Genomic DNA, 26,794 nt, shown 5'->3' with positions numbered 1-26,794 from the left:
TAATATCAGCTTACGTGCCTAATAAGTATCACTGAGAGTCTCTATTGATCTCAGGTCCAGTGGGCTAATTCTGTTGCCAACTAGCCTTCTCAGATGTTGTAACACATTACATTTTGTATTCCAGGGAGGGATAGGTCCATTACAGCAGCAAATGGTCAGGCAAATCTTGTGAGGCTGTAGAACTAGCTGGTAAGAGTTATCTGCTGTGCTAGACTGGAGGGAGTGGAGACCCATATAACTCCTTGATGCCTCTCCCAGACATGTCTTCTGAGCACTGGTCCCCATGCCACACACCCTACATTCCAGGAAAGTGGGCAACTTCTTTAGAAATTGAGATGATTTAAACATTATTATAGCCACAAGATAAAACCAATGGCTTCATTTTTAAAATACAGCACAAATTGTCCATGATGATTGTATCAAGATTGTAGATTCTGTGTATAAGACTGAACGAGACACACCACTGTTGAATACTAACCCACCAAACAGTATCTTGCAAGTAGAAAACTTAGCATGAAGAGACTTCAACCACTGTTTCTCCCGCAGAACTAGAGTGAACTTTTAACAGAAAGGTGTTTATTTTATAACATCCAGTCTAATAAAGAGTTCTGGAGAACTTGAAAGTTTCCACGCAGTTTTGCATCATAACTCAGACTTGCAAGCCTTTCCTGTCATTCCCGATATATAAGGGCTGGCTAATGTTTAACAGTAGTGGGGAGAAACTACGTTACACACTCTGAGGTATTAAAAGGGTTACAGTAGTTATAAGTTATTGTTTCAAGTGGTGTGCAGGACATATAGTAATTGACAGTTGGTACAAAATGCACTATTAAGTGATCTAGCGATGCAAAATTTAGGCTGCCCAGATTTGGAGACTCAAAATGCGACAACAACTAGGTGCTTAAAACAAACTGAAGTCAGAATACAAACTTGAACTAATTTGATTTCCAGATATCACAAGATATTTGTGCATAATTTTAAAGCAATCATCTACTCATCTTAAGTAGTTAAAATACACCATTACTGATAAACAGTGCACTGAAAGAAGATAGTTGCCTAAAGTCACTCAATGAGCTCATGGGCCAGCTGAGGAACTTCTGGCCCACTGCTGATCTTCTTCATCACTATATGATATCTGATTCAAACACTGACACGGAAAAAGGGAATCAGTATCCGGTCCAGATATTTTAAACCAATTTAGCTGCAGTTCATGAAGAATAATGTCAAAATCTTTTGCTTGTAATCTAACCCTATAAATGAATATAACTGCTTAACTTGAAAAAAAAGTTACTGTTCTAAATGGTTTCCTTTTCACATATAGTTATGAGATGATTAAAGTATCATACAGCTAGGGCACAGAGGGGGAAAGGTTTAAGTCCAGCCACCCAGAAAGGCTTTATAGTAAAGAAGTGATTTATGTTATGAAACATGCCCCCCTCCCAAACACACTATTTTACTCCTATTCAACCTCTTAGTATTCTTTCCTTTTAAAATATAATTAGTTCTATGCTTAACTACAAAGGGCTTTCTTTCACAAAGCTCCAAGAATTTAAGCCAAAAAGAAAACCACTTACCCTGTTTAAGAAGAATGGAAAGAATGGCAACAAGGACAACTGCAATGCCAAGGAAACCCAAAAAACTTCTAAGCTCACTTCAAGAGTATGCAGACTCTTCAACTCTGAAGCTAATTCATCTCCAAGTACTTAATATTAACGTTTTATTAGTTATAACAGCAACAACTTTCACATTTACAGTGTATTTCCATTGTGTCAAGACTGATTAAGTCCACTAGAACTGATGCAAACCCAATCCCCTTTCACATAAGGAGTTCAAAGTTATTAAAACAAGCAAAAATGAAAGAAGATAAATTTAGAGTAATCCATTTAACACTTTTAGAAATTGATAAATGTACAAAGGAACAGAAAAAGTAGTGAAAAAATTATCTAGTCCAGATTTCAAAATATCTATACAGAATCAGTTTTTGTATAATTTATTTAAAATATTTTTGTGGATATCTAAGTGTTTAGTGAATTCTTTTCAGCTGAAAAGTAATATACTAAAATTCCTGTCAAGTACCTTTCTGTTTATCAAGGACAAATCAGTGTCTCAGTCTGTAGTGGATCAGCTACATTTATATAAAAACCTGCAGCAAGTGCTTTGTAAGAAGACCACCTTACCAAATTGATGTTTAAAAGGCTGCATTTGGAAACAAAGATGAAAAGCATTTTTGTGACAATGTACAACACAAATAAGCGAGACAAAACAAACCTCGAAAGACTGGAGTAAGTTCATTGTATCCTCCGAATGAAGCATTCCGGACAAGTTTTCGACCATCAGCTCGCGGAGGAAGTGAAGCCCCAGCATATGAAGAAAACCTACGACGCAGCGGACCCTCTTCCTTCATGAGTAAGATGTTTTCTATAATGATTACTGTCATTCAGAAGGCTGGTTAGCATTAGCTGGATAGAACAAGAATGTTGCAAAGACAGCCTTTCCCCTCACATTCTGATTAGCAACATGAAAGAAGGAGACACACAAATGCAGTGCCATGTGCATACTTGGAATGAGGAGACCAGAGGGTGTTGAAGCCAACAGTAAAATTAAGAGAAGTTTACAACTTTAATTCAAACTGCTGTCAGAGTCTTAATAAGCTTAAAATGGCACTGCTTCTATCCCTTTATCACTGGCATTCTGAGTATACCTCAAATCAAACTTATTTCATATGTTCTGTAAGCACCTGCCAAGTATCTTGACAAAGTCTTTCAGAATTAAGAGGAAATTCTTTCAATGCCTGATCTTTCAAACCCTATTTAACTGCACACAGAGAAGCCAATGAACTAAAATGGTGAGATTTCTAAAATTACAAAAAACAATGAAAAGCATCACTAAGAATCTGAAAACGGGTTTCTTATTAAAAGGGATCCCTTATATTTGCAATATTTTTTGTTGAGATATGATGAGGTGTATTTGTTAACTGTAATTTCTATTAATTCTAAATCTATATAAACCTCTTCTGAAGAAATAAATTGTGTTACTGAATGAAGCATTACTGCAGACTGCCTCCATAATTGTTTTAAAGAATATCACCAAATGTTAAACCTTCTAAAATCATGTTCAATATTAAAACATCTATCTTTTAGCATAATTAGTGCTAAGAAACAACACAATTTCACTGATGACTTAGCTTAAGAGAAAAAGAGCATTTACAGTGCCATCCTAAACAGAGTTATTACTCTTCAAAGCCCACTAACTTTAATATTCTTGAAAGGGTGTGAGTGTGACTGACTACTTAAGACAACAGTGCTCGTCATTGAAAAGTTTGATACATTTGAGCATATGATAAATACAAGTCACAATAGTTTGCTTTATGCTGCACAACAGCAAGGCTCAATAAATTAAAATCAAATGCATCTTTTTGAATCCACAAGCTAATACTTTCCTCTAACAAAATTGGAACAGAATGAGTTTTTAAAACCTCTTTCTAAAATTGTACAACTATCTGGCATGCTCATATACAAATTATTTCTCTCATCAATTAGGCAGTCAGTTCTTCCAGCTTTACATTCCAAACATTCAATTTCATACAGTATATCTATCTTCATATGTAAGTGCTTTTTTCTTACAGTTTTCCACCAGTATTAATATTTCAATTTTGGGACCAAATGGCTTTTTTAAAAAACAGAAATCATTTCACCTGAATTCACAAAATCAAAGTTTCATTAAAAAAGATCATCAACTGCAAACAAATTACAGCATGACTTTATATCAGCCAGAATCTAATAAAATTAAATAGGCTGAAATGTAAGTTTGGATTCAACCACTTTCTCGACACATTTGTGGATATCCTGGTAAAAAATTCTCCTGAAAACCTGGCAAGTGTCAAGTTTGAGCTCCACTATAAGAGATTCTATTAATAGTATTCACTTGTTTGATTCATGTTTTTCATTACTACAGATCAAATGTTTTGAGGCAACACACAATATGATGTGCTCCTCCACAACCATATGGATAATTCAAATTCTGCCATGTCACACTATAGGACTAGAGTTTAGCTTCTCTCTCTCTCTAACTCCTGCTTTTCCAGCCAGAATGAAACCAGACTTGTGCAAAAATCTCCAAACAAGGAGAGACTCGCGATTGTGCATCTCCCATCAGATCTCATTTTGTACACACCATGATACCATTTCTTATGCATACAAGGGCACTAAGTTGTAGTACGGCAGTTTCAACAATGAAAAATAATGGAGATATGATTTTAGTTAATTAAATACTTAACCTTGTTTGTTCTGCTTCTGTATGTCTTGTGGGACATAATAAAGACTGACTGACTGACTGACTGGCAAGTGCCCTATTACACAGAAAACAATACTTGTAGCTTTGCAATTAATTATAATGATGCACATTAACACACACACAGATCTCAACTCTAAGGGTTGAACATACAAGGGAAGTATAGGGTTTCCTGGTAACACTAATACAGGGATTGGAAACATGTGAAAACCACTGGGTGGCAGATGCTTTCTCCCTACCATCACCACACATACCAATTTTCTCATACAAATTCTCCCAAGACATTTTTAGTTTATTTCTTCTTGTTAGCAGACTTTGAATCGAGACCTGGCACAGCATTTGCAGGAGAAAACGGGAACAAGAGGACTCTTTCTCTTGACATCCAATCTTCTACAAATGCTTCTGCCCCGCATTTTTATTAGAATGAGAAACACACATTTATTCAGGAAACATTCAAGAAGAGTTTATCTAAAATAAACATACTGCATGATATTTGAACCCAAAATATGGGATAAGTAGATTAATGGGAATGATTCTGTTAATGTTTCTAGTTAGGATATTTAAAGAAGATATGCAAGTGAAATGGCATAATTAATAGATTACATTTCTCAGTGTTTGAATCAGATTATAATTGATAATGCTATAACAACAACAACGTTCGATTTATATACCCGTATGGAATGAAAGTGTATGAAGTTTCTGAATGAATTAATTTATCTTGTTCCTGTCTAGTGGTCGGCAACCATAATACTGGGTTTCAGGCAAACTTATGAAGGCTTTTGAAGAAGCGTTGTTGCAGCGAAACGGGGGGTACCAACGTAGCCTGGCAAACCCATTGCCATTCTCCCGCCAGGAGCAATCCCTGGTTGTGCCTGTAAATGAAGTATTAAGTATTTGAAGTTTATAAAAGGACTCTAATTTGCAGTATAACGGTCTGTGTGGCTGGCCTTCTTGCTTCCTTTTTCCTCATTATTATCCCCACAACAAAACACCCTGTGAGGTGGGTGGGGCTGAGAGAGCTAGAAGCTGTTACTGACCCAATGTCACCCAGCTGGCTTCATGGAGGAGTGAGGAATCAAACCCGGTTCTCCAGTCCTGTGCTCTTAACCACTACACCAAACTGGCTCTCTCACCAAACTGGCTCTCTCTGATGTTGACTAATTGGAATATGCTACAATATTGTCTAATGTGCATCACCAAACACTGTAACAATTACACATCATAATTAGACATGGGCACAAATCAAAATACGACTCAAATTTTGTGACGAATCGGGCTGGTTCATGCTGCGCAAAAACGTGATTTTTCACAAAATCCATGACTTTTTTGGCCGATTCGTAAGCTTCATGGTTGATGCATAACGCCAGACAGGCTGGCGCCAATCTATTGATTCCCTAGGCAACAGAGACAAGGAAAGTCTGCAGACCTTTCGCTGCCCTGGAAACCCTAATTTTAGCTCTCAAAACCCTGATAGGCAGCTCTCCCTGCCAACTGCAGATCTCCTAGTTTGCCCTATACAGCAAGGTGCAGGGGATTAGGCAATTGAGGCGATAGGCTTCTGTAGCCATGAGAACACCAATCTCTTCCCTCCAAACCCTGATGGCCAGGTCAATTTGCCAACCACTAGAGTGCCTGTTCTGCTCTATGTGAGCATTTCTTATATTTAAGGCACAGCTCTCTCTGCCTCGTGGTTCAGTTCCAATAGACAGAGGGAGAGGGAGGAATTGTTGCTGGAATTGGGAGAGTGGATTTGGGAGCTTTTGGGAAGAGAGAGTGGAGTGGAGAGTTTTGGGGAAGCATTTGGCTTTTTGGGAAGAGAGGAGAGTAGATTTTGGAACTTCCTGGAAAGGTCTTTTGGGTGAGGGTGCCGTTTTTCCTCCAAGTTCCAACCCAACCCTCCCCATCTTCAGGCCTGTGCCTGGCTCTGTGGCCTAGCTTGACTTGAGACCTCCCTTATTTATTCTTTGCTTGTCTTTCTCTGGCATCTCTGAGTGAAGTGGGCTGTTGAAATGCCCCTGGTTCTGACGAATCACAAAACTAATGAATCATTTTGTGAAACGGGTCAATTTCATGAAAATTCATGGTTCATGATTCGTGAAACATGATGAAACACAAACCTCTCATTTGGGTTTTTTTCCATTTCGTGCCCATGTCTAATCACAATGTGAATCATTATACAGTATTTTTTCTCATCTCCACTGTTGATGCTTATTTCTGTTTTAAATTTCTGTTGTAAAGTAGTTTTTGGCTTGATTGGATAATGCAGTGCAACCTCATGCTCAGGCCTTGTTCTCAGTAAGGTAGTAAATCTCTGGCTGGACTGCATCTCTTCAAATGGCGTATTACATGAATAATATTCCCTCTCTCTTTCTCTCATGCACAGGTTTCTACACATAGCCTTGTGCTAAAGAAGCAAAGCTGCATGGTAATGGTTCGGCTCAGGAGATGAATGTTATTAGGGATAAACATCCTTACCCTGTGTGTATGTGCCCCTGGGAAAGAACTTGTAAAAGTTCTCATCATTGGGAACAATGGAGTGTGGCTGGTGAGCCTGTTCAGGGGGCGTTGTGGTTTTTTTTTAGGGGGGCGTGAGTTTGGTTCTCTGGGACTGTCTGGGGAGGAGCGTGTATTTGAGAGTGTGTCTCTGGTCATGGCACCCTTAGTCCATGTGTATCTGCAGTGAGAGTCAGCTTCGGAGTTTTTCCCCACAACAAGAACAAATGGAGTGGCTGAGGGCACCTTGTTCAGGGGCCCACAGAATTGGACCCTTAGGTTCAATCTCCCTGAAACTTGGGGGGGGGGGGAATCAGGAGTAGATCCCCTACAAATTTGGTGGATTTTGCTTGCAAAATGCCACCCCAGTCCCCTGGATAGCCCCAGATAGTTTTCCCCATAGGGAATAATGGAGATTTGAGTTTGCTGGGGGCACCTTCTTGGGGGGGTGTTATAAGGTGCTCTGTAATGATTTCAAGTAAATGTGTGCATGTATCTTTATATGCTTGGTATGAGATAGGTGAAGAGTGGGGGTGAAAGAGAGAGATGAGTGCGTGATATGATTGGTTGATGACTGAGAGTGTAGGCAGAGTGAATGCAGTTTATGTGGGAATTAGCAAGTGTTTTCTTTTCAGTCATGAAAGAGTTAAACTGTGTTACCTACTTCAGCACAGTAACCTTTATTGACATAAATAATACAGACGGAACAGAAGAGATGTTGTAGAATCAGTTCATAGGGCAGCACAATCGTGTCCCCAGACAGCAAAATTATCTCAAGATACAGCACAGTCGTAGGGGGCTTTATAAAATATTACCCTTGACTTCCACACATAAGCCAAGAATTCAGCAATGGATAGAGTTATTGCTGGACTCTTGTCTGCTTAGAAAAATTTTAGATCCTTATCCAAAAAATCCCTCTGCCCAGGTAAAAGAGGACAAATCAATAAACTACGCATAACAGAATATTTGGGGCAGCGAAAAAGAATATGTAAGATTGAGTCAGGTTCTCTCAGAGTACAGTCACACAGCCTATCCCTATATGGAATACCCCCGTATCTGCCTGTGACCACTGCTGAGGGAAAGAGATTGAACCTCGCTACCATAAAAGCCCTCCTAAACACTGGGTTTATCAGATCAGCAATATACGCCGCTATGGTGGCATGCGAGGAATAGAGGGACAGTGAATGAGGGGAGCAGACTCCGGAGCTACCGGCATTAATAGTCTGTGCCTCAATATTCCAAATTCTCCTCTAAATCACCTGCAGAATTGCCACCTCACCACTATTATATAAAGGCTCCAAGTTGATTCCTAAGGAACCAATCTTTTCCACTACAGCCTGTGACCAATCCGAAATAAAGGGATCAGTTAGAAGTTGAGCCATTAGACTGGTAGGGGAGGATCGAAAATGAAGACGGAGCCAAAATTTAATTGTAGTGATCCAGGCCCGAGATTCTATCAGGTGCAGATCCAATTCCTTACAGAGGGTAAACAACGACACTGAGTTGGATAAACCAAGGATCCTACGCAGGAAGACAGAGTAAATACGCTCGATTCTTTTAGTAAAGGACTGTATCCAAATAGGAATTCCGTACAACAGTCGAGAAATAACTGTTGCTTAAAAAATCTTAAGCACTGCTGGGACAAATTGATTGCCCTTTTGAAAAAAGAAACGAATCAAGGCTGCAGTCTTATTCTTGGCTAAACTTAGAGAGTGCTCTCTATGTGGGCACCAACTCAGGTTGTAATGGAATAGCACTCCTAAGTAGCGGAAAGATTTTACCTGCTGTATTTCTTTTTTCGCTATTAGCCAGTGGTTGCATTTCCAAGATTTAGAGAAAACCAAAATTTTTGTCTTGTCAAAATTAATAGAAAGAAAGTTCCGAGAGCAGTATGCATTAAACTCGGATAAGAGACGAATAAGGCCAATTCTTGTAAAGGAAAGGATAACCGCATCATACCTACTTAATTAGTAAACATACTTTGAATGTAACCATTAGAGCTTCGAATAAGATTCCCGCCACAGAAAGGGGAGTCATTAAGCATAATGAAGTAGGCTTAGGATTTTCTATTGGGCAGTTTGTTTATTGGGGGCAATTAATTGATGCTATGTACTGAAGTTTTATTGCTCTTTGTTCACTTCCACTTCTTCACTTCTTCTTGTCTCTTCTCTAAGTCATCTAGCAAGATGTAGTCAGCTTAGCAATTTATTATTTTCTCCAAATGTAACCCTAATTTTATCCTTTAGTAAAGTAATTTTACACAGCTACACTGGAGTGTGTTTGTGAATCTATTCTCATTATTTCTAATGCTCAATCTTTGCACAATCTCTGCTATATTTTCCTACAGTTTAGACTGAGAGTGAAGAGCAAAAGTCAGTCAGAAGAAAGTAGGCTAGCTGTGTGCTGCCTGAGTATGTCGAAGTATGTATGGAGCCTGAACTGAGTATGTTTGTGAAAGAACACTCAGTCAGGGAAAGAAAGGCCAGCTGTGTGCTGCCTGAGCAGGTTTAATATTTCTATGAATAATAGTCAGAGGAAAGCAGGCAAGCTGTGTGCAGCCTGAGTAACTTTAAGCACGTCTGTGAGAAATATAGAGTCATAGAAAGAGGCTAACTGTGTGTGAAGCCTTAGAAGAGATCTGTGTGAATGAGTTTAAATGAAGTGACTTTAAGAACCAAGAATTACTTTTATGAAACCGATACACTTCTTGAAAAAATAAAAGTTTATTTTGTTTTTGTTATAACCCGGAGTAGCTGTCATTGCTATATCTCATTCCTATCCTCAGGGCCACATAGAACCACGAAGGAGCCTGACGCTTATGCACGCTGCAAAAGGGAAAACTTAAATAAAATATCTTGGAATATAATATTCCTGGTGGCAGCAAACTACCCAGAGTGTGTTAAGGGAAAGATTAAAGGCAAAATCTACCCGAGAGAAAGTAAAGGGTCATAACATGCTCCCTGTAGTCCAATCTCACTGAAACTTGCAGGAGGGTCTTTAGAGGATAGTCAAGGTCTCCTGCACATTTGGTGAAATTCGGTCAAAGAATGCCCCCCCCCGGCACCGGGTAAAAGCCCAAATAGGGTTTCCCATAGGAATCAATGGCTGAATTTTACTGAATTTGCTCTGTAATAGCAAACTGAACTCGAGAATGAATTCTGTATTCAGGGAATATTGAATTATTTTTACAGTTCCGTATTACAAAACTGAATGTACCATTTTTTTTCCTGTGTACACCCCCAATAAATCCTTTCCTTCATTGACCATCTTGTTGCATTCAACAGATATGTTTGCATGCATTGTTTTGCCTCCTCTGCTTCCCATAACAGCAGCCCAACTACATTATTTTGTCTTATGGGGAATTTTTGCTGTTACATTCAACTGTTATTATATCTTCTAATATGCTTACTGGTTGACTGACAGCTTTTTCCATACTGGTAATTTGCCTTGGATTCTTGTGCGAAAGGCATTATCATCAACTGGGTTAAAGCCCTTCTTACTGACAAATAATTTTCCATACGCAGATCCTTTGGGGGGGGGGGGTAGGAAAGAACATTCACAATGAGAGTTCCCAGCTATAAACTGAAGTGGTACAGCCCAGGCACAGTTTTACAGTCTTAATGACAATTAGACTCAGGATGGGATCCTATCCTTGTTTTCCATTTATAGAAGGCATGCTTATCTGTGAAATGGGGCAGGTGGATTTTTGACAACCCATTCTCCCATTGCAGACCCCCACTTGATTGCTCCTGGAGGACTACTGACTCCAGGGATACAGAAGATTACAATTACCCTTCATCTAACACCTGCTAGATAGGATGAACACTTTAGTAATAGGATTCGTGGAAGAACACTATAGTATCTTTCACATATTATCTTTCTTATATTAGTTTTCAAATGAAGATAGATTTTCCCTATTAGCCATTCCCCCCACTCCTAGTTTTCCCCATGTTTCTCACCCTTTTCTCATAACAATTATATGTCTCTTTGTTTCTTCATCATGGGGACATAAACAAGGAAAAGAAGATGGATCAATCAAGACATCAGAGAAAGAAAAAAAAGTAAGGGCTGAGAAAGAGGGTTTGAGAGTGATTTTTGTCTTTCCTTCTCACCCCCATTCCATACACTCCTTCTTTCACACTTAGTGTTCTCCAATTTCCTTTCTGTCTTTTGTCTCACTTCATCCCCACTGTTGCAGCTTCTTTTACTGCCACATCACTCTACAAAATCAATATAATAGAAAAGAAAGGCTATTCAAATATAGCTTAGTTTCCATGTTCTATTCCTATTCAAATTTGGGAGTTCTCTTTGCATGCTCATTGTTGCAAAGTAAACTGAGCCCTAACAGTTTTTAAAATCACTCTTTATATTTTCTTCAGAGACAATTGCTTCCCACATTATTGATTACTATTTGTTTTACAAAGACTCATACTCAGTATTTGCTGTTCATTCATATTTCTTATTCAAACATATATTGAGCTGAGTACTATAAACTTCATACATTAATGCTTCTAAAACAGAAACTCAATCAGAATTCTTTAACAGTGCGCACACACACATTTTAAAACTGGAGTTTAATTCAGTGCTACAGAGAAAGGTCTCCAACAATAAATATAAGCTTCTCGGCCTTTTGGCTAAGATCAAGTGTGAAATACAAGCTGTAGTAACAGCAAAAAAGAACATGGTTTAGGAATAAGATCAACTACAAACACAAGGCACCTGAAGTTGATGCTGCACTATAAACAGCAAAAATCATCTTTTTGCTCTGGTAACAGTAGCAGACATTGAAAACATGGCCGATATGGTTCCCAAAACAAATTAACTCTATAGAAGGAATTGTGTGAATGTTTAGAGGAGGGGGAGGTTTGTTAATATGCTAATATGTGATGATACTTTGATAGTAATCTGATCAGACAGTAACCCTATACAATTTTGCTAAATCAACAAAACTACCTAAAAGACAGCTGTAAATAACTTCCCATTTCCCCACATGAATTGGCAACATGTGCTCCTCCTTACAGAATGTATTTGTCTGGAAAACAAAATGAGCTGCTAGCTGTCAAGCTGCAGCTGCATAATATGCAATTTATACAGCACGAATTGCTAAACCCATTTCTCTCCTCTGAAATCAACATCTGTTAGAGGTATACTTGCCTTCAGAGACGTGTCCAATTCCCAGAATGAAAATCCAAACCACAAAAAATTTATATTACAACAACAGCTAATGTTTTACAAACCACAAATTAATATTCTCCAGTTTGGTCATTTGACAGTATGAAAACAGGCTCAGTTTTGGACGAGGTACAATCCCTTTCGGTACATCAGGTTACAGTTCAAGCACTTTAATAAAGGCAGCCCACAGTTTATTACGTCTCACTTGGCTGTAGACTTGCATCTCAGCTGTTCTGTTTGCTAGCTCCTCCCATACACTTGTTGACTACTCAGATTTCAGTTATTTTAGCCCAAGCACCTTCTCTGAATTGCCAAGGACAACAGACTAGACTCAAGTCAGGCCAACCTAATCAAGGTTCTTTATCAAAAAAAGCTTGCATAGAAAAAATAGACTTTCAACTATTAACCACTACAATAAGCATATTAATACTATATACTGATTACAGTTTAAGATGTGTTACTTTTGAATGTGGTTGCTCTTTAAGAGTTCTTGTAATGTTTATCACAGAGAACCACAGGATACACCAATCTCAGAGTTAAAAAAAATGTTTTCTACAAAATGCTTTAAGCATTTATTATATTAGGAGGATCAAGATATCTAATTCTCAACTCAGCCAAGTCTGAGGATACTTAAAAGTTTGAAACTGCAGATGTGGACAAGAGAAATCTTCCTACGAACCTGAAAAACACAATAGCTTTGCAGAAAAACCTGAAATCGAATAAAACAAAATAAAATAAAATGGGAGGGTTAAAAGACCCCAAAATGATAAAAGGAGCATCTGTAGCTTTAAGAAATAGATGTCCTCAACAGCTGTTGCTAGGCAACTGCAAATGTTTTGCCAGCACTCCATGCTTGATTTCTGCCAGCATAAGATAGGGAGAGGGACAAGATCCTTTCTGTTTTGGCTTTTGAGAAAGGGCTCATCGTGTCTAAGCCCAGCAACTATCACTGGGCAACTTGCTATCACCTGACTTTCATGACTCAACCCAGGCCCAGCTGGCTGCTACCATTCAACAGCAGCCACTCCATGAAAGACAGTGTAGTGTTAACATTTCAGACTAGAACCTTGAATCTCCATTCTGCCTTGGAAACTCAGTTAATGACCTTGGGCCAGTCAGACACTCTCAGCCTAACTTACTTCACTGGCAGGAGCAAACATTGGGATACTTCACATAGGCCAATGGCATCCCCTCCCACACGTGGACCAGGCCAGCCTAGAAACAGAAGGACTAAGCCAGGCCCGCTCTCTGGCAAGATGAGGGAGGCAACTCCCAGCCTGTCGTCTACTCAAAACCAGAGAATCAGTGTCCAGCCTGCTTAAGGTATGGGAAGGGGTACCTGGCCCATCCAAGCCTCATTTGAGGCAAGGAAAGCAGAGCCCAACCAATAGGCTAGGCAGGCTCTTCCTCCTTCCCTCCCCCCTTTCGGAGGACAGGGGATGATCAGGCAGATTCTCTCTTCCTCTCTGCCTCTCTAGTGGAGGAGGAAATGTGATGCTTCCCTCGAGCCGTTCTGGGTTCACACTTGTAATATACAGACTAACATTCACTTTTGTATGCTACATGAACCTCCCTTATACTGAATCAGCCCCTTGGTCCATCAAGTTCTGTACTGTCTACTTAGATTGGCAGTGGCTCTCCAGGATATCAGGTTGAGGTCCTTCACATCTCCTATCCCTGGATCCTTTCAATTGGAGATGATAGGGTTTGAATCTAGGATCTGCACACCAAGCAGTTGTTCTAGCAGTGAGCTATGCCCATTCTGGACCTTGTCTGAACAATAACTAGCCATTGCATAACTTAATTATAGATCATTTGCAAAAAATCCTATTTTGATATATATATATATATATATCAAAAGTCAGTCTATCCCAAGCATCATTAGATATAAGGGAAATCATGCTTACCATATACATCTGGCATGTTTATGATGGTTAAAAGTACATATGCCTTAGCTTTCTACAAAAACTGTGAGTATACTGCAGTCTATGTTACTATGTATCTTAATTTTTGTAAACTGAAATGTAGCTGGGAAGGTCACAAATAGAACACAAATTTTGTAACAAATGAAAAATTGTTTTGGACAGAAACAGTCTCAAAATCACAATAGTTTTAGCTGCCTACTTAAACAGAGTTAAATTCCAACAATGAACACATCTAGCATATTAATTGTGGACAAGATTAGTCACTTTTAAGCAATTTATACTTGAAAATACTTTGTTTAACCACTTCAATACTATAGTTCATGTTGCGCATTTAGACAGAGAAAAACCTACTGAAAAAGATCATTTTACTCATTCCAAAGTTTTTTACTCACTAAAGTTTTCAGTGCTTCATGTAATTTTCAATTTTTCCATTGCAAAAAATAAATATTCTTTGGGGGAGAAATGTAGTTTTTTCCTCTTCTGACTTGGGCTTTCACATTGGTAATCAATATGTTTCTAAATGCCACTGCAAAAATCCATTCTTGCTGAGACATTATGTTGGTATCCTTTATATGGAGACATTGGACAGATGCAGCATCTGAATTGGCCCTCTCAAGCTCAGTAAATAAAATTAAATTTCATTCTTTTAAAAAACAGGTTATACTATGAGATCTTTTTTTCAAGATAGCATATTTTAAAAAGAGAAGGTGAAACAATCTTCTGGAGCTGAAGAGGAAATAAACAAACCCTCTGAGACCAATCTTTGCTGGCTCTGTAGAGAGGGGAAATTGACAAAGCATTCTGATCTGTCTTTTAAAACTGCTTCCTGGCTAACATTGTGATTCCCTTCACGTTAGTGTCCTCGTGTAATTCATCTCTTGTAGTTTAGCTCTTAGAAACTGCTACAGAAAACACAAAATCCAATCTCTGACCCTAACATTAGCCTTTCTTGAAAATATCCACAGAATCAAGTTCTACAGTTTTCTTTACTCCTTTAGGAGGCTACTCCAATAGGCAGTAAATTCTTCTTAATCTGCTGCAGAAGGCAACCAGGGAATTTAGTTAAATTCTTAAACCCAGGCAGGATAAACACAGCAAGGAAAAATAGGGTTGCCCTTACCTGTAACTGTTGTTCATCAAGTGGTCTTCTGTGCAAGCACACATTAGGACTGCACACATGCAGGCCAGCCAGGGAGATTTTCAGAACCTTCAAGAAAACTAGGAGCGCCCCTCCTCCCTTTGGTGCTTTCCTGCCAAAAACATCACATGACCAGGAAGAGGAGCGCTATTCCCTCCGTTCTCTCCGTGCCACCACCAGAGACCTCTCAGAAACTAAGGTTCTAGACAGTTCACAGCAGGAAGGAGGGATGTGTAGCTACACAGAAGACCACCTGATAAACAACAGTAACAGATAAGTGCAACCCTGTTTTCATCTTCATGGCTTCTGTGCAGTCCCGCATTGCCCGAGTTGCAAGCTCAGTTACTGAAGGAGGTCGGTGTGAAGCTCTCAAAGTAAGAGACTATAGAGGACCACCTTCCCAACAGATGCTTAGCATCTCATCGACATTCCCTCAGAGGTCCTTCTAAAGAAGCAGGACGCTCTCTAAAAGTGTCACTGCTAGAGAACAAGCAGGAATGCAGCAAGGGAAAAACAGCGCTCTAATGGGAGGATCCATGCAAGGTAACGGATGTTGAACAGACAGGCTCGAGAGAGAGAGTGTGATAGCCTCTACCAACCCACAAAGGAAGGGTTATGTGAGGATACTGCCAAGTCTCTCTTGGAGCTTGAATGACTAACAACAACTGATAATGTTGCGAGACATTAGGAATGAAAACCAATCCCTAGTAGGGAATCCTGACCAGGGCACTGCACACATTAATGCTGTGAAATGATATGAATTGGCGGGGGCATAGTTTAGAACCCACCATGTCCTCATTCCAAAGGTGGAAGTGCTGTACACTAAAAATGAAGCACTGGGGAGATGCAAGAGGTTATACTTCCTACTTTGGAGAGGAAGAGAAAAATGGACCTTTGGACACTTACTGTGAAGGGTCCTTCTCCTCTGAGGAAAGGAGGTCATCTTGGGTGATTCCCACTGTCCAATCAGGGAGGCAGGAACTAATTTTCTTCCTCTTCCTTTCTGGCATGTGGAATCACCTCTTCAGTTGAGGTGACTCCACAAAGTAATAACATTGAATTTATCATTCAGCAACTATCAATACTGAGAGAAAAAACACCTGTTGTGTTAACATGTACTGTAAATAAAGCATAACCCGGAGGAGGTAGAAGAATGAGGCAGCAGGGTAGAGGAGGACGAAGACCCAGGGAGGGCAAGATGTCCTCCTTTCCTCAGAGGAGAAGGACCCTTCACGGTAAGTGTTCAAAGGTCTGTTCTCCCTCTGAGGCGGAGGACATCTTGGGTGCTTCCAAAGCAGTTTCTACTTTCTGGGTGGGATGTGGTCTTCGTCCGAGATCATGTGCTGCAGTACTTTTCTACCGCAGGTGGTGTCCGCAGAATAATATAATTTAATTTCTAGCATCTCACCAAGGTCGAGATTGACGACCATGTTGCTGCCTTGCAGACTTCTTCTACAGAAGTGTTCCTCTGTAATGCTGCATTGGAAGCAGTGCTCCTCACAGAGTGAGCTGTTATTCCATTAGGAACCTCTACGATGAGAGCTTTGTGAACTTTGATAGTGTATGTTTTGTTATTGGCACCTACGGCTGCTGAAGGTATTACACGTAGAGGAGGCGTAATGGCCACTGTGATGTCAGGGCATCTGCTTGTGAGTGGAACAAACCTTGTCATGTACCTTGGTAGTTGATGGTTGTGTTGGGATGCAAACAGGTCCATGAAAGGTGTTGCGGAGTGCGATGTTATCCATTAGATGAGATCTTTCTTTCTTAAGGGACTATTCCACTTGCTGAATGGTCTACCTCCTCAGCCAGTCTGCCTGGACGTTGGATATGCCTTTGATCAAGACTAGGTGACCTTCCTCCCAGGTAAGTATCCTTGTCGCCTCCTTGTGCCACCTCGAGGTCTTATATCCTCCCTGCTTGTTTACATATGTCTTGTCTGCGGCCTCGTCCACACAGATCAGGATGTGTGAATTCACTATCTGATCTCTGAACAAGGTCAGACAAATTGCTCACATTTCCAAGACATTGATGTTGTTCTCAAGGGGTCATGGATCTTTTGATCTGAAGTGGTACCTGAATGGGAAGATCTGTCTTCTCCATGATCTGTTGTTAATAAGATCTGAGAAAGGTCTGAAGCAGTTTTGCATGTAGACAACCCCAAGGTATCGCCTTGTTGATGGCCACTAGCAAACCCATCAGTTTGGGTAGTGTCATGAGAAGTGATTTTCACTCTGATGACAGTCTCAGCCAGCTGTTTGGTCTTCCTGACCTCTTCTTTGGTGAGGGATAGACAACACTCTTTTGATGATTATACCCAGGTGTTCCAGCTTGTAAGAACTGAATGGAGAACTGAGTGTCATGGTGAGGTTTTTCTTTTGAACGTGATCTGATCAGGAGACCGTCTGGGTGCAAATGAACATGAACACCACTGTCTCTGAGACATATGATGGGGTTGATCAGGAGCTTTGTGAACACTCTTGGCGCGGTGGACAGGCTGAAAGGGATGGCTAAGAACTGCCAATTGATTTTTCTTCTGTACAAAATCTTAGGTATTGTTGATGGACTGTCAGAATTGGTACATGGAGGTATGCTTCTGTGAGATCTGTAGATAACATGTATTCTTCTGGTTGAATGGTCTCTGTGACTGAGCGAAGTTTCCATTCAGAAGTGATGCAACTTGATAAACTTGTTCAAAAAGTTGAGGTCTAACAACGCCCTCCAGTCCCCATTCTTTTTAGGGACTATGAAGAAGGTTGAGTAGACTCCCCCATCCTCTTTCATTGTGGGGAACATGCTCCACAACTTGAATGCCCAGGTGTTGGATTACAGTTGGAGTTAAGATTTTACATAGGGGAGAGATGACAAAATGTTCTGGTGGATAGCTTTCAAATTGTATGGAATAGCCTTGTGACACTATTTCTAAGGTCCAGCCATCTGCCTGCGTGTCAACCCAGGCTCACAGGGATGGCTTGCGAGTCCTGTCTTAGACAGCTTGGTATCAAGGTCGGATCTCTTGCCACGTATGAAGAACTGTCTGTTTGATCTTGGGACAAAGTAAGCATTAGCCTCATGATACAGCTGGGGAGCTGGGCCTGAGAGGAATGGTTTACCCAAGACCATGTGGTAAGTTCATGGCAGCAGTGAGCTTTGAACCAGCAGAGTACTGCAACACAGTTCAGTTACTTAACCACTATACTACAAGTGGGTTCTTGAAAGGACCCCCCCCTTATTAAAGGGATATCTAGATTAACCCCAGGATGGTCGCTTAGAATCCTGTCTGGACCTTAGTAGAGTGTGTTGTTAATAAAATGGCTGAAGGCCAAGGGATCGCCTCTCAGATTATTTGAAGGGGTTTTTTGGGCAACTGTGAGGATCCTCCCTCACTGGCGCCCTCTCCTGATGGCCTGCCATCCTACCAGCTCTCCAGGCAGGTGTCCTCTGGCCTCAGATGGGCAGAGAAGTGGGTTGCACCACCTTGTTCCTTCTCCTGCCCTGGGAGTAGCAGCACGCTCCAGCTGTCTCTCCCTGCAAAATTCTCCTCGGCCTTCATGGGAACCTGAATTTAAAGGCCTCCCCTGGCCCCACCTCCCTGGCTCTGCCCCCAATCACCACCCCATCTCCCTGACTGGCCCTGCTCCCAGCCTATCTGATAGGAGGGCTGAGTAGACTCTGCAGTCTCCTGGCCCCACCCACTCTATCCCCACCTAGGGTGGGGCATTTGGTCTGCTCTCTGCCTAGCTCACCCCTGCTGCTTCTGAACCCTCCCCAGTGGCTCCCTTGGCATTTGGGGGCCTGCGCCTGCCTGATGGCAACCTCCTGTGAGCCTGGATGGAGCCATCTGGGCAACTGCAGGAGACAGGTGAGTCTGCTGAGTGGCTGCAGGCTGTTCCCCAGAGTTGTGCCTGGGCGTCAGCTGCAACTGGCCTAAGGGTGAGAGAGGCCTGGAGGGGCTTCTGCAACTGAGGTACTGCCAGAGGCTGTGCTGCAGGGCTTAAAGGGGGTGTCTGCTGCTGCAGGGCTGGTGGTGAGGGTGGACAAAAGGCTGGCGTCACCAGACAGCAACACTTCATTTTGTTCTGGGTCTCAACCCAGATCTTTCCCAGGGCATCCGCAAATAGCTTATCTCTCTGAAAGTGGTATGCCAGGATGATATTTTTAGAGTGTAAAACTGCTGGCCAAGCTCTTAGTCAAGGGTGCCTACTTGTTACTGCTGCCGAGACCACAGTCCTGGAAGAAAAGGTAACTGCATCCAGGATGGTGTCTGCCTTGAAGGTACTGGCCTTTAAAATTCTGTTTGCCCCTTCAAGGGGGGCATCTATTGTTGTATCGGAGAAGTGGGATCAGTTTTCTGATCCATACTCCTGATGCTCTGGAGGCAATGGCTGTAGCCTTTATAGTCATGGCCATAACCTCGTGAGCTCTCTTCAGCATGACCTCTCTCTCCTTGTCTAAGATGGTCTCTGACTGATCATTGCTCATCCTCTGACAAGAGCCCAGATGACTGAAGTGTAGCCACTAGAGAGTCGATTGCAGGTACCTGCAACATCTCATAGCGAAGAAAGTTAGTGAGTACAGGGGCGGGGGGGGGGGGGGTTAACCACATTAGGGAATTGCTTATTGGCTGATGGTTTAGACCACTCAGCCTTGAGCTGTCTCCTAAAATATTCTGAAAATGGGAGGACCTTTTCTGGGGAATCTTCCCAAAGAAGAGAGACTTGTTTTCCTGGGGTCTGGATTAGTATTCTCTGTCTCTAAGAGTCCTCCTCCCCCGAGGGTAATTCCTGCAGCCCGAAGGCTGAGAATGTCTAGGTAGTAAATACTGGTAAAACCTCAGATTCCGACAGCTGGGCTGACTGTTCTGGCAGGGATATTTCCTCATCCTCCTCCACATCTGAAGGAATTCTTCCTTCTCCTTGCCATTACAGATGCTCTCTGAGGACGATCCCCCTATTCAGTGGGGATCCCTGTCTGTTAAACATTACAAGCTGCCTTATTCTGACTCAGACCATCGGTCCATCAAGGTCAGTGTTGTCTACTCAGACTGGCAGCAGGTCTGCAGGGTCTCAGGAAGAAGTTTTTCCCGTCATTTACCTGACCTTTTTAACTTGAGTTAGTGAGGAAAAAACCTGGATCCTTCTGCAGGCAAAGCAGAAGTTCTTTCACTGAGCCTCAGCCTCACCCATGAAGGAAGGAGGAGGAGGAGGTAGACACCACATCAATATTAACAGAGGTTTCAGCCCGGCAGAGATTATATATTTCTTCCCTCATGGTTAGTCTTGGGAAGTTAAAAAGTTCAATGACACAGTCAAGTTTGGGCCCTTCATACGTTATCCATCTGATGGGAGGAGTCCTGTTGTAAAGGCAGGGCTAGATCTGAAGAGAAAAAGCCTGCTGTGGAATCTCCAGCCAGGAGGCTGGCATGGGCACATTCACTGTGGTGCCAGAGCTGAGGAGATTCCTGTTGTCTTTTCCCACCAAAAGCCTGGGCTGAGGTAACAAGCCAACTCCAGCTGCAGAGCAGCACGCAGCTGCAGCCATCTCCCGATCAGTGGGACGGGCCTTTTGAAACTCTTCTGTGGCTCTGAGGCTGACTTGTAGCCAGGAGATCACACAAGCCACAGAGGCATGTTGGTGCTGACTCACTGCTGGGAGCACGTACAAGCCAGGAGGCATGTCGGCACCAGATTCATCATCGCATTCGATGTGAATACTGGGGAGTATTCCTCTCTGTTATCTAGGAAGCTGTCCTCAGAATCCCTGACGTCCATCTTGTAGGCAGCTGCCCCGTGATCCTCTCAGTCAGCCAGGGAGAGTAGTAAGAGACAGGAGAGGACAGCAAAAAGATAGGAAGGAACTATGAAAGTTTTAAGTCAACAGAGTTTGAAAGACAAAGGAAAGATTAAAAGAAAAGCAAAGGAGTAGGAATGGGACAGTGAAAGCGAAACTGAAGTCTTAATAAGAAAGTAGCAGAGCTAGTCTGCTACTAGACTGCTCTCCCTGGAGGCAGGAACAGAACTGAAGAGAGAGGGTGTCCCACATGCCAGACAGGAAGAGGAAGAAAATTAGTTCCTGCCTCCCAGATTGGATGGTGGGAATCACCCAAGATGTCCTCTTCCTCAGAGGGAGAATTTAGAATTTTGAGTCCCAAACATAATCAATAGCACAGGAAGAAGGGTCCAAGTCCTGCTATTGTCTCAGTAGAGACTCTTATCCACTTAGAAGTACAAGATTATAATAGTCTAGGAGCAGCAGTTGCTGCTCAGAAAAAACTGAGTCTACTATTATAGTGTAGGAAAAGGAGCTGACCAAAACTGCCAAAGCCATCAGCAGGAGTGAAAACATAGCAGAAATGCACCAGAATAATGAGAACAGTGAAGCAGGAGTGATGGGGCCAAAGTGCAAACAGTATGCACCATCAATAAACCTTGTGCTGCTTGCAGAACAATCTGCACAGCAAAAAAACCCAGGAGATAAAACATAAAAACCTTGCCAGTGGATTAGCAAGGGCATTCCTCAAATTGCAGGCCATGGACCATCATAGTGGGTCACAAGGTCAAATAGCCCATGCCTCCATCTAGGAGTTGATGCCAGTTAGTTGAGGAAACATTATTGCAATGCATTGCAATGACATGGAGCATTTACAGTAAAACAAGACAAAGAAAGGTAAGGTATGTCTAGTACTCCTGGTGAAAGTAGTAATAGTAGTATGACAAAGTCATTTAGCTGAAGACTAGGAGCTACCCGGAGGCACAACCTCATAGTAGGACCCCCCTACCCCAGGGGCAGCCCATGAGATGGCACTAAATCTGAGACACAGCATCATAAGAGTGCCCTGGAAAGAACAGAGCACTGAAAGCTTGTGAATGGTGCACATATGCTCTGTCTAGAAAAGAAGAAAACATATTTAGGTATCCCATGAATTGTGAAACTTAAACTGAAAACCACATTCTGCCAAGGTGACACATACAGGTATATAAGAACACAGAACTGCATTGTGAAGGTTAAAACACTGAACAAACTTAGTGAAATGTGGATCAAGTAAGACTGAAAAGGCAAAGGAAACTCTTCAATACAGAAAGCAGATTACAACATATAAGACAGCACAGTAACAGCAGGTATACTCAGCCATTTCAAGGTAAAGTGCCATCTTCTGGTCTAAATGAAAGTGATAGAATGCCCTTTTTTGCACTGATCATGCTTTGTAAAAAGTACATCTTTTACAAGAGCTCAAGCACAACTGAGTAATTTTCAGCTCATCACAACATTTCTAATGCAGAATCTCAGTGCAGAGAATTCAGATTGCAGATCTACCAACAGGCATCAACAGCAAAACTGATTTGAAGCATATAGGTATTGCATATGCTTGGAAGTTCCCTGCTGTCAAGCAAGGGTTTCAACATAGGGTATCAGGTCATGTGTCAATCTAATTAAGTCCACATTGCAAATGTGCTGTAAGTAAAAGCAGGTACCAAAAATGTATAACTTAATAAGCTCAACTGCACACTAAACCATATGAAAATATATGCAGTATATTACAGGAGTGAGCACTTAGAAAAAATGCTGAAAAACTCTGATTGACTACATAAATGGGAAACGCCAAGGTTGAGCATATTCCCAAGTACAATCTGTAAATTCATGGAAGATATTTCAAAATACAAGCAGTGCAGATCACCTAAGAAAGTGAAATAAGCCACAAACAATAAATCAAGTTGCATGAGCAACTTATACACATATAGACAGAAAACACTGTTCAGTAAAGAAATGGAGGAAAACAAAAGGAATAAGCAGTTTGGTTGGGGTAACAAGACAACATACAATGTATAAGATACCTGGGCACTGCAAGGAACTCACTGGCACCTACTGTGGCTTATCCACCAACTTTCTTGCCAGCTTCACTCCTCTGCATCTTCTGCTTCCTGTACACTAAAAGTGACTGTCTATGCTATTAAGAGAACCAATAGAAGCAAACTACAGCCTGCTGCCGCCACTGCCATCAGTGATACCGTCATCTGGTTGGGCTATGCCAGCCAGCCCAAGGCTGAGAACACTATCTGCCTGCCCAGGCACTTTCCTTGTATTCTCCCCATCACTGCTACTGAGCTGCTTGCCTCACCATTCCACAGGGGAAGGCTGAAAGCAATCTATGTTTTGTGATTTTTACCACTTCAGTCCAAAATTGCACAGTGCATTATTCCTAGATACACAGCCAATACTATTCTTAAAAGATGATGAACAGCACTTCTCTAATAGTCTAAGCTAGAGATACTCTCCTTCATTCATCGGGAAGAGCTTCCCAATAGTCTTTCTGTACCCCAGAGAGAATACCTATTTACATAAAGTGATTTTTTCCTTATTTATATTGATTTTTCCCACTCACTCCCCTCAAGCCATATGTCATCCTGCTTTTCAAAAAACATGTTCTTGGAATTCTTAAGAGTTACTAATTATGTAAAGATGACCCATGTTAATACAACCAAGAAATATGGGTTTTTTCCATTACTGAGAGTCCTTATAATTATTTCTAGAGTGAATTACGAGAAAATGTTCATAAACAGAGACATGAACTCCAGTTAGTTCAAAGTAAAATTCAGAGTTATCAATCTATTGAAGTGGAAAAGAGCAAGAGTCAAGTAGCACCTATAAGACTAACAAAATTAGTGGTAGGGTATGAGCTTTCGTGAGCCACAGCTCACTTCTTTAGATCTTCAATCTATTGTAGCATCAAAAACTTTAACAGAAAAACCCACATAGAAACATGAAATTTAAGACACTTAGGAAATGTTTTTACCACATCTAACTGAATACAAATGCAAACTGAAGAAGTGAGATTACAATGGCAAATCTCCAAACAGCTACTTCAGGAATATAAATTTATTCCTGGTGGGTTTTACAAACAAACAAAAAAAGAAGATGACACACTTTATATTTTTCATAACACAGAATACACTAATCAAGCCAAACGCACTTGCTTCTTACCATGGCTATGGGCAGTTCCTGGACTGAACGAAGGCTGGAATAGTTCTTTGGTTGGGGTAAGATATCCTTCTTTTCCCTGACGCTGGCTCATTTTTCCTGGAGTAAGTACATGAGACTCATCATTGTTTGTTACCACCGCTGAAAAACAAAGAAAATGCTCCCTCAGCATAAAAGCACAGAAAGTAGTAAAACAGCAGTAAGGTCCCGTCCCCCCCCTCATTCAATGAGTGAAACCATTGGCCAAGGGTATATCTCACAGACATGCCATGGATGCTTTATTTCTAAATTCAGTTCCTCCTCCTCATCTTCACTTGGCTAAGAGACAGATAAGCCTCTACAGGAGAGACAGACTTCTTCCTTCATAATGTACATACATAACCTCTCTTTCTTCCCTCAAAGCATACCAAGCTGCTACTACATTGCTAAAGTGACAAGGGTCTCTTCTGTTGCATTTACAATATCAAGGGAACTACAGTAGCACATGCCCTTCTTACGCTGCTTCAACAATATTAGAAGGTTTATATCATAATGGAAACAGTTACAGGGCAGCCTACTTCCCATTCCAGCACTGCGCTGACTCTTAAGGTGATGCTGGCATGGAAAGGAGGCACTTCTCATAACATCTAGATTTTCCATTGTTACTGAGTCTGACAGAGAGAGACTGCATTGATATGCACAACATTAAAGTTATATGGGAGGAGCAGTTTTCATAAAACTCCAAGTTCTGTGAAATTGGTGAAATTGGACAACCAAGTTTACTTTTAAAAAATCAAACACTGATTTCTCAACACAGCACTTTAGAGTCTTTATTATAACCTTAAAACATAGCTTTCCCCAACACTTTAAAAACAGAATAACTTCTAATTTACAAAATAACTGTACCTTTTCAGCTGTCAAAGATGCAGCAATATGTATGCGTTTTTAAAAGTCTTTCTACAGCTATAAGCCTCTTGATAAATGACCCAGCTAAGAGAACTTCCTAGAACCCAATCACAGTTACAATACAATAAAAGTACAAACTTTACAGAGCAGTAAGTGCTTCTGCGTAAGCTATGATTTGCTCCATTTTAATAGAGAACTCAGGTAACTTTGCAACAAGTGCATTCCTGTGTTTCCCCCTGATTTGTGCCTCAATATAAAAAAACCAAAGAGCGATTGAAGATTCTCAGTCAATGCTCCTCTTAATCCTTTACATTTTCCTCCTTCTTCCAGATTAATTTGGGTGATGCAAAATAAAAACAGAACCTCATTGGCACTTTAGACATTAGCTTATTCCAACATGAGCATTTATGAGTCAGAACTCACTTCCTCTAGAATTATATGGAGAGGCAGCCTATAAATCTCCTATTAAATAAATAGTCTCCTGTTGTCTCCCTCAGCCAGCCAACGTATCCTTGAATCAATGGTTAATTATCAGAAGGTTTTGCTTTCAGATGGTAGCACCGCTTTTCAGGTAAGGCAAAGCCATTCTCATTTGTTTAACTTTACTTGTATTACTGTTCTAGTAGTATTATGACATAAAGTGAATGGTAGCATTTCCTGAAAAGTTAATAGCAGAACCTAATACCCATCCCCACACAAAACACACACACTGATGATTAATAACTTATGAATGTCACAACCAGCCCAGGAAAGGACAGGAAGTAATCAGCTCGGAAAACAAAGGAATAGCAGGAAAGTTTCAAGAACAAATAGAACTTCTGCTAAACAATGTTCATGTGGTATATTAAGCATAGTGTTTCAATCCTGCTTCCAGAAAATTACAGAAGAGTGTAATAAGCCTTACAAGGGTTCCTTGAATCTAATTCAGGCCTATATACACATACCTGCAGTTTGAGACAATGCTATTTTTAACCCCATATCACACTGGTGAGGATTACACGTCCCAATATGCCAATAATAGATGTTTTGATGGTTGTTTTTTCCACTTCTGATCTTTCACACTACAGGGACTCATGTCATCTTCCACAGTATAATAGTGCCCTCCAGAGGTTTCATTAGGAACTGTACATTTCCTCAAGTTCCAGAGAGAAAGCATTAGGACAGATTTATACATGTAGGAGAATACTATTCTTCTACCTCAGTCTTATGCATGTGTAAATTAGGACAATCTTTTAAGCTACCATAAGACTCCTGTGGTATGCTGCAATAGGCCAACAGGCTGTGAGCCCCCCCCCCCCTTTGCTTTACTTAAACAACTTAAATGGTGCTAAGGTAAAATCAGTACATGCATAGACTTAAGGTCTAATATTTCAGACTAATGAGCGTTTCTTAATCTCTTCACACTTACTTAAATCTTTATGTTGGGAGGCTTTTGTTCCAGTGTTTCCCCAAATACTCTAATTTGACTGGATAGGGAAATTCTCCTCTCACTAGATCTATTACCTTTCTTTGGCCCGATTGGGAGTCTGTGCCAACTTCCCAAACTTCCTTGCCAACTTTCCCTCTGTTCTCCTGTCTGTGTTAAACTGCTCTCAGTCAGGACTGATTCTTGCAACTGTTAGTACCTGACTCCTCTCAGCTACGGCTGAAATCCGACTCCCTTCTCCCCAGCATCCAGTTCAGAAGTCTTTCTCTGTTCAGCTCATGCTATCCAGGCTCCTTGGAGTGGCCTGTTGCTCAAGGCTCTGTTTCTGTGAAGAATTAACCCTTCACAGTCCTTCAGCTGCTTGTACAGCTGTGAACAGTAAGGCCATAAATCACAAGTACAGTCAGATTTTCTTTTCAATGTCAGCTCATGTATATATAAGATGTATGTTAAGATAAGCATAGCGACCATTCACAACTGAACTTCGTA

At 41.1% G+C, this 26,794-nt stretch overlaps 1 protein-coding gene across 3 annotated transcripts in view; it reads right to left on the bottom strand.

Moving 5' to 3' along the window:
* The window catches only part of OSBPL8 (oxysterol binding protein like 8), a 142,514-nt gene that overhangs the window by 70,040 nt on the left and 45,680 nt on the right, over positions 1 to 26,794 (bottom strand). For 2 of the 3 annotated variants that reach the window (XM_054988231.1, XM_054988233.1), the window contains one exon: positions 23,998 to 24,135. In XM_054988231.1, the coding sequence (XP_054844206.1) occupies positions 23,998 to 24,135 (138 nt within the window). Of the gene's footprint in view, positions 1 to 2,268; positions 2,405 to 23,997; positions 24,136 to 26,794 lie in introns of those variants that run through there. The other variant, XM_054988232.1, reaches the window with a different exon arrangement.

Source organism: Eublepharis macularius, chromosome 9, assembly GCF_028583425.1.
Source record: "Eublepharis macularius isolate TG4126 chromosome 9, MPM_Emac_v1.0, whole genome shotgun sequence".
NCBI classification, from domain to species: domain Eukaryota; kingdom Metazoa; phylum Chordata; class Lepidosauria; order Squamata; family Eublepharidae; genus Eublepharis; species Eublepharis macularius.
Note: the sequence above shows the minus strand (reverse complement) of the source record. Positions and strands in the feature narration are given on the sequence as shown.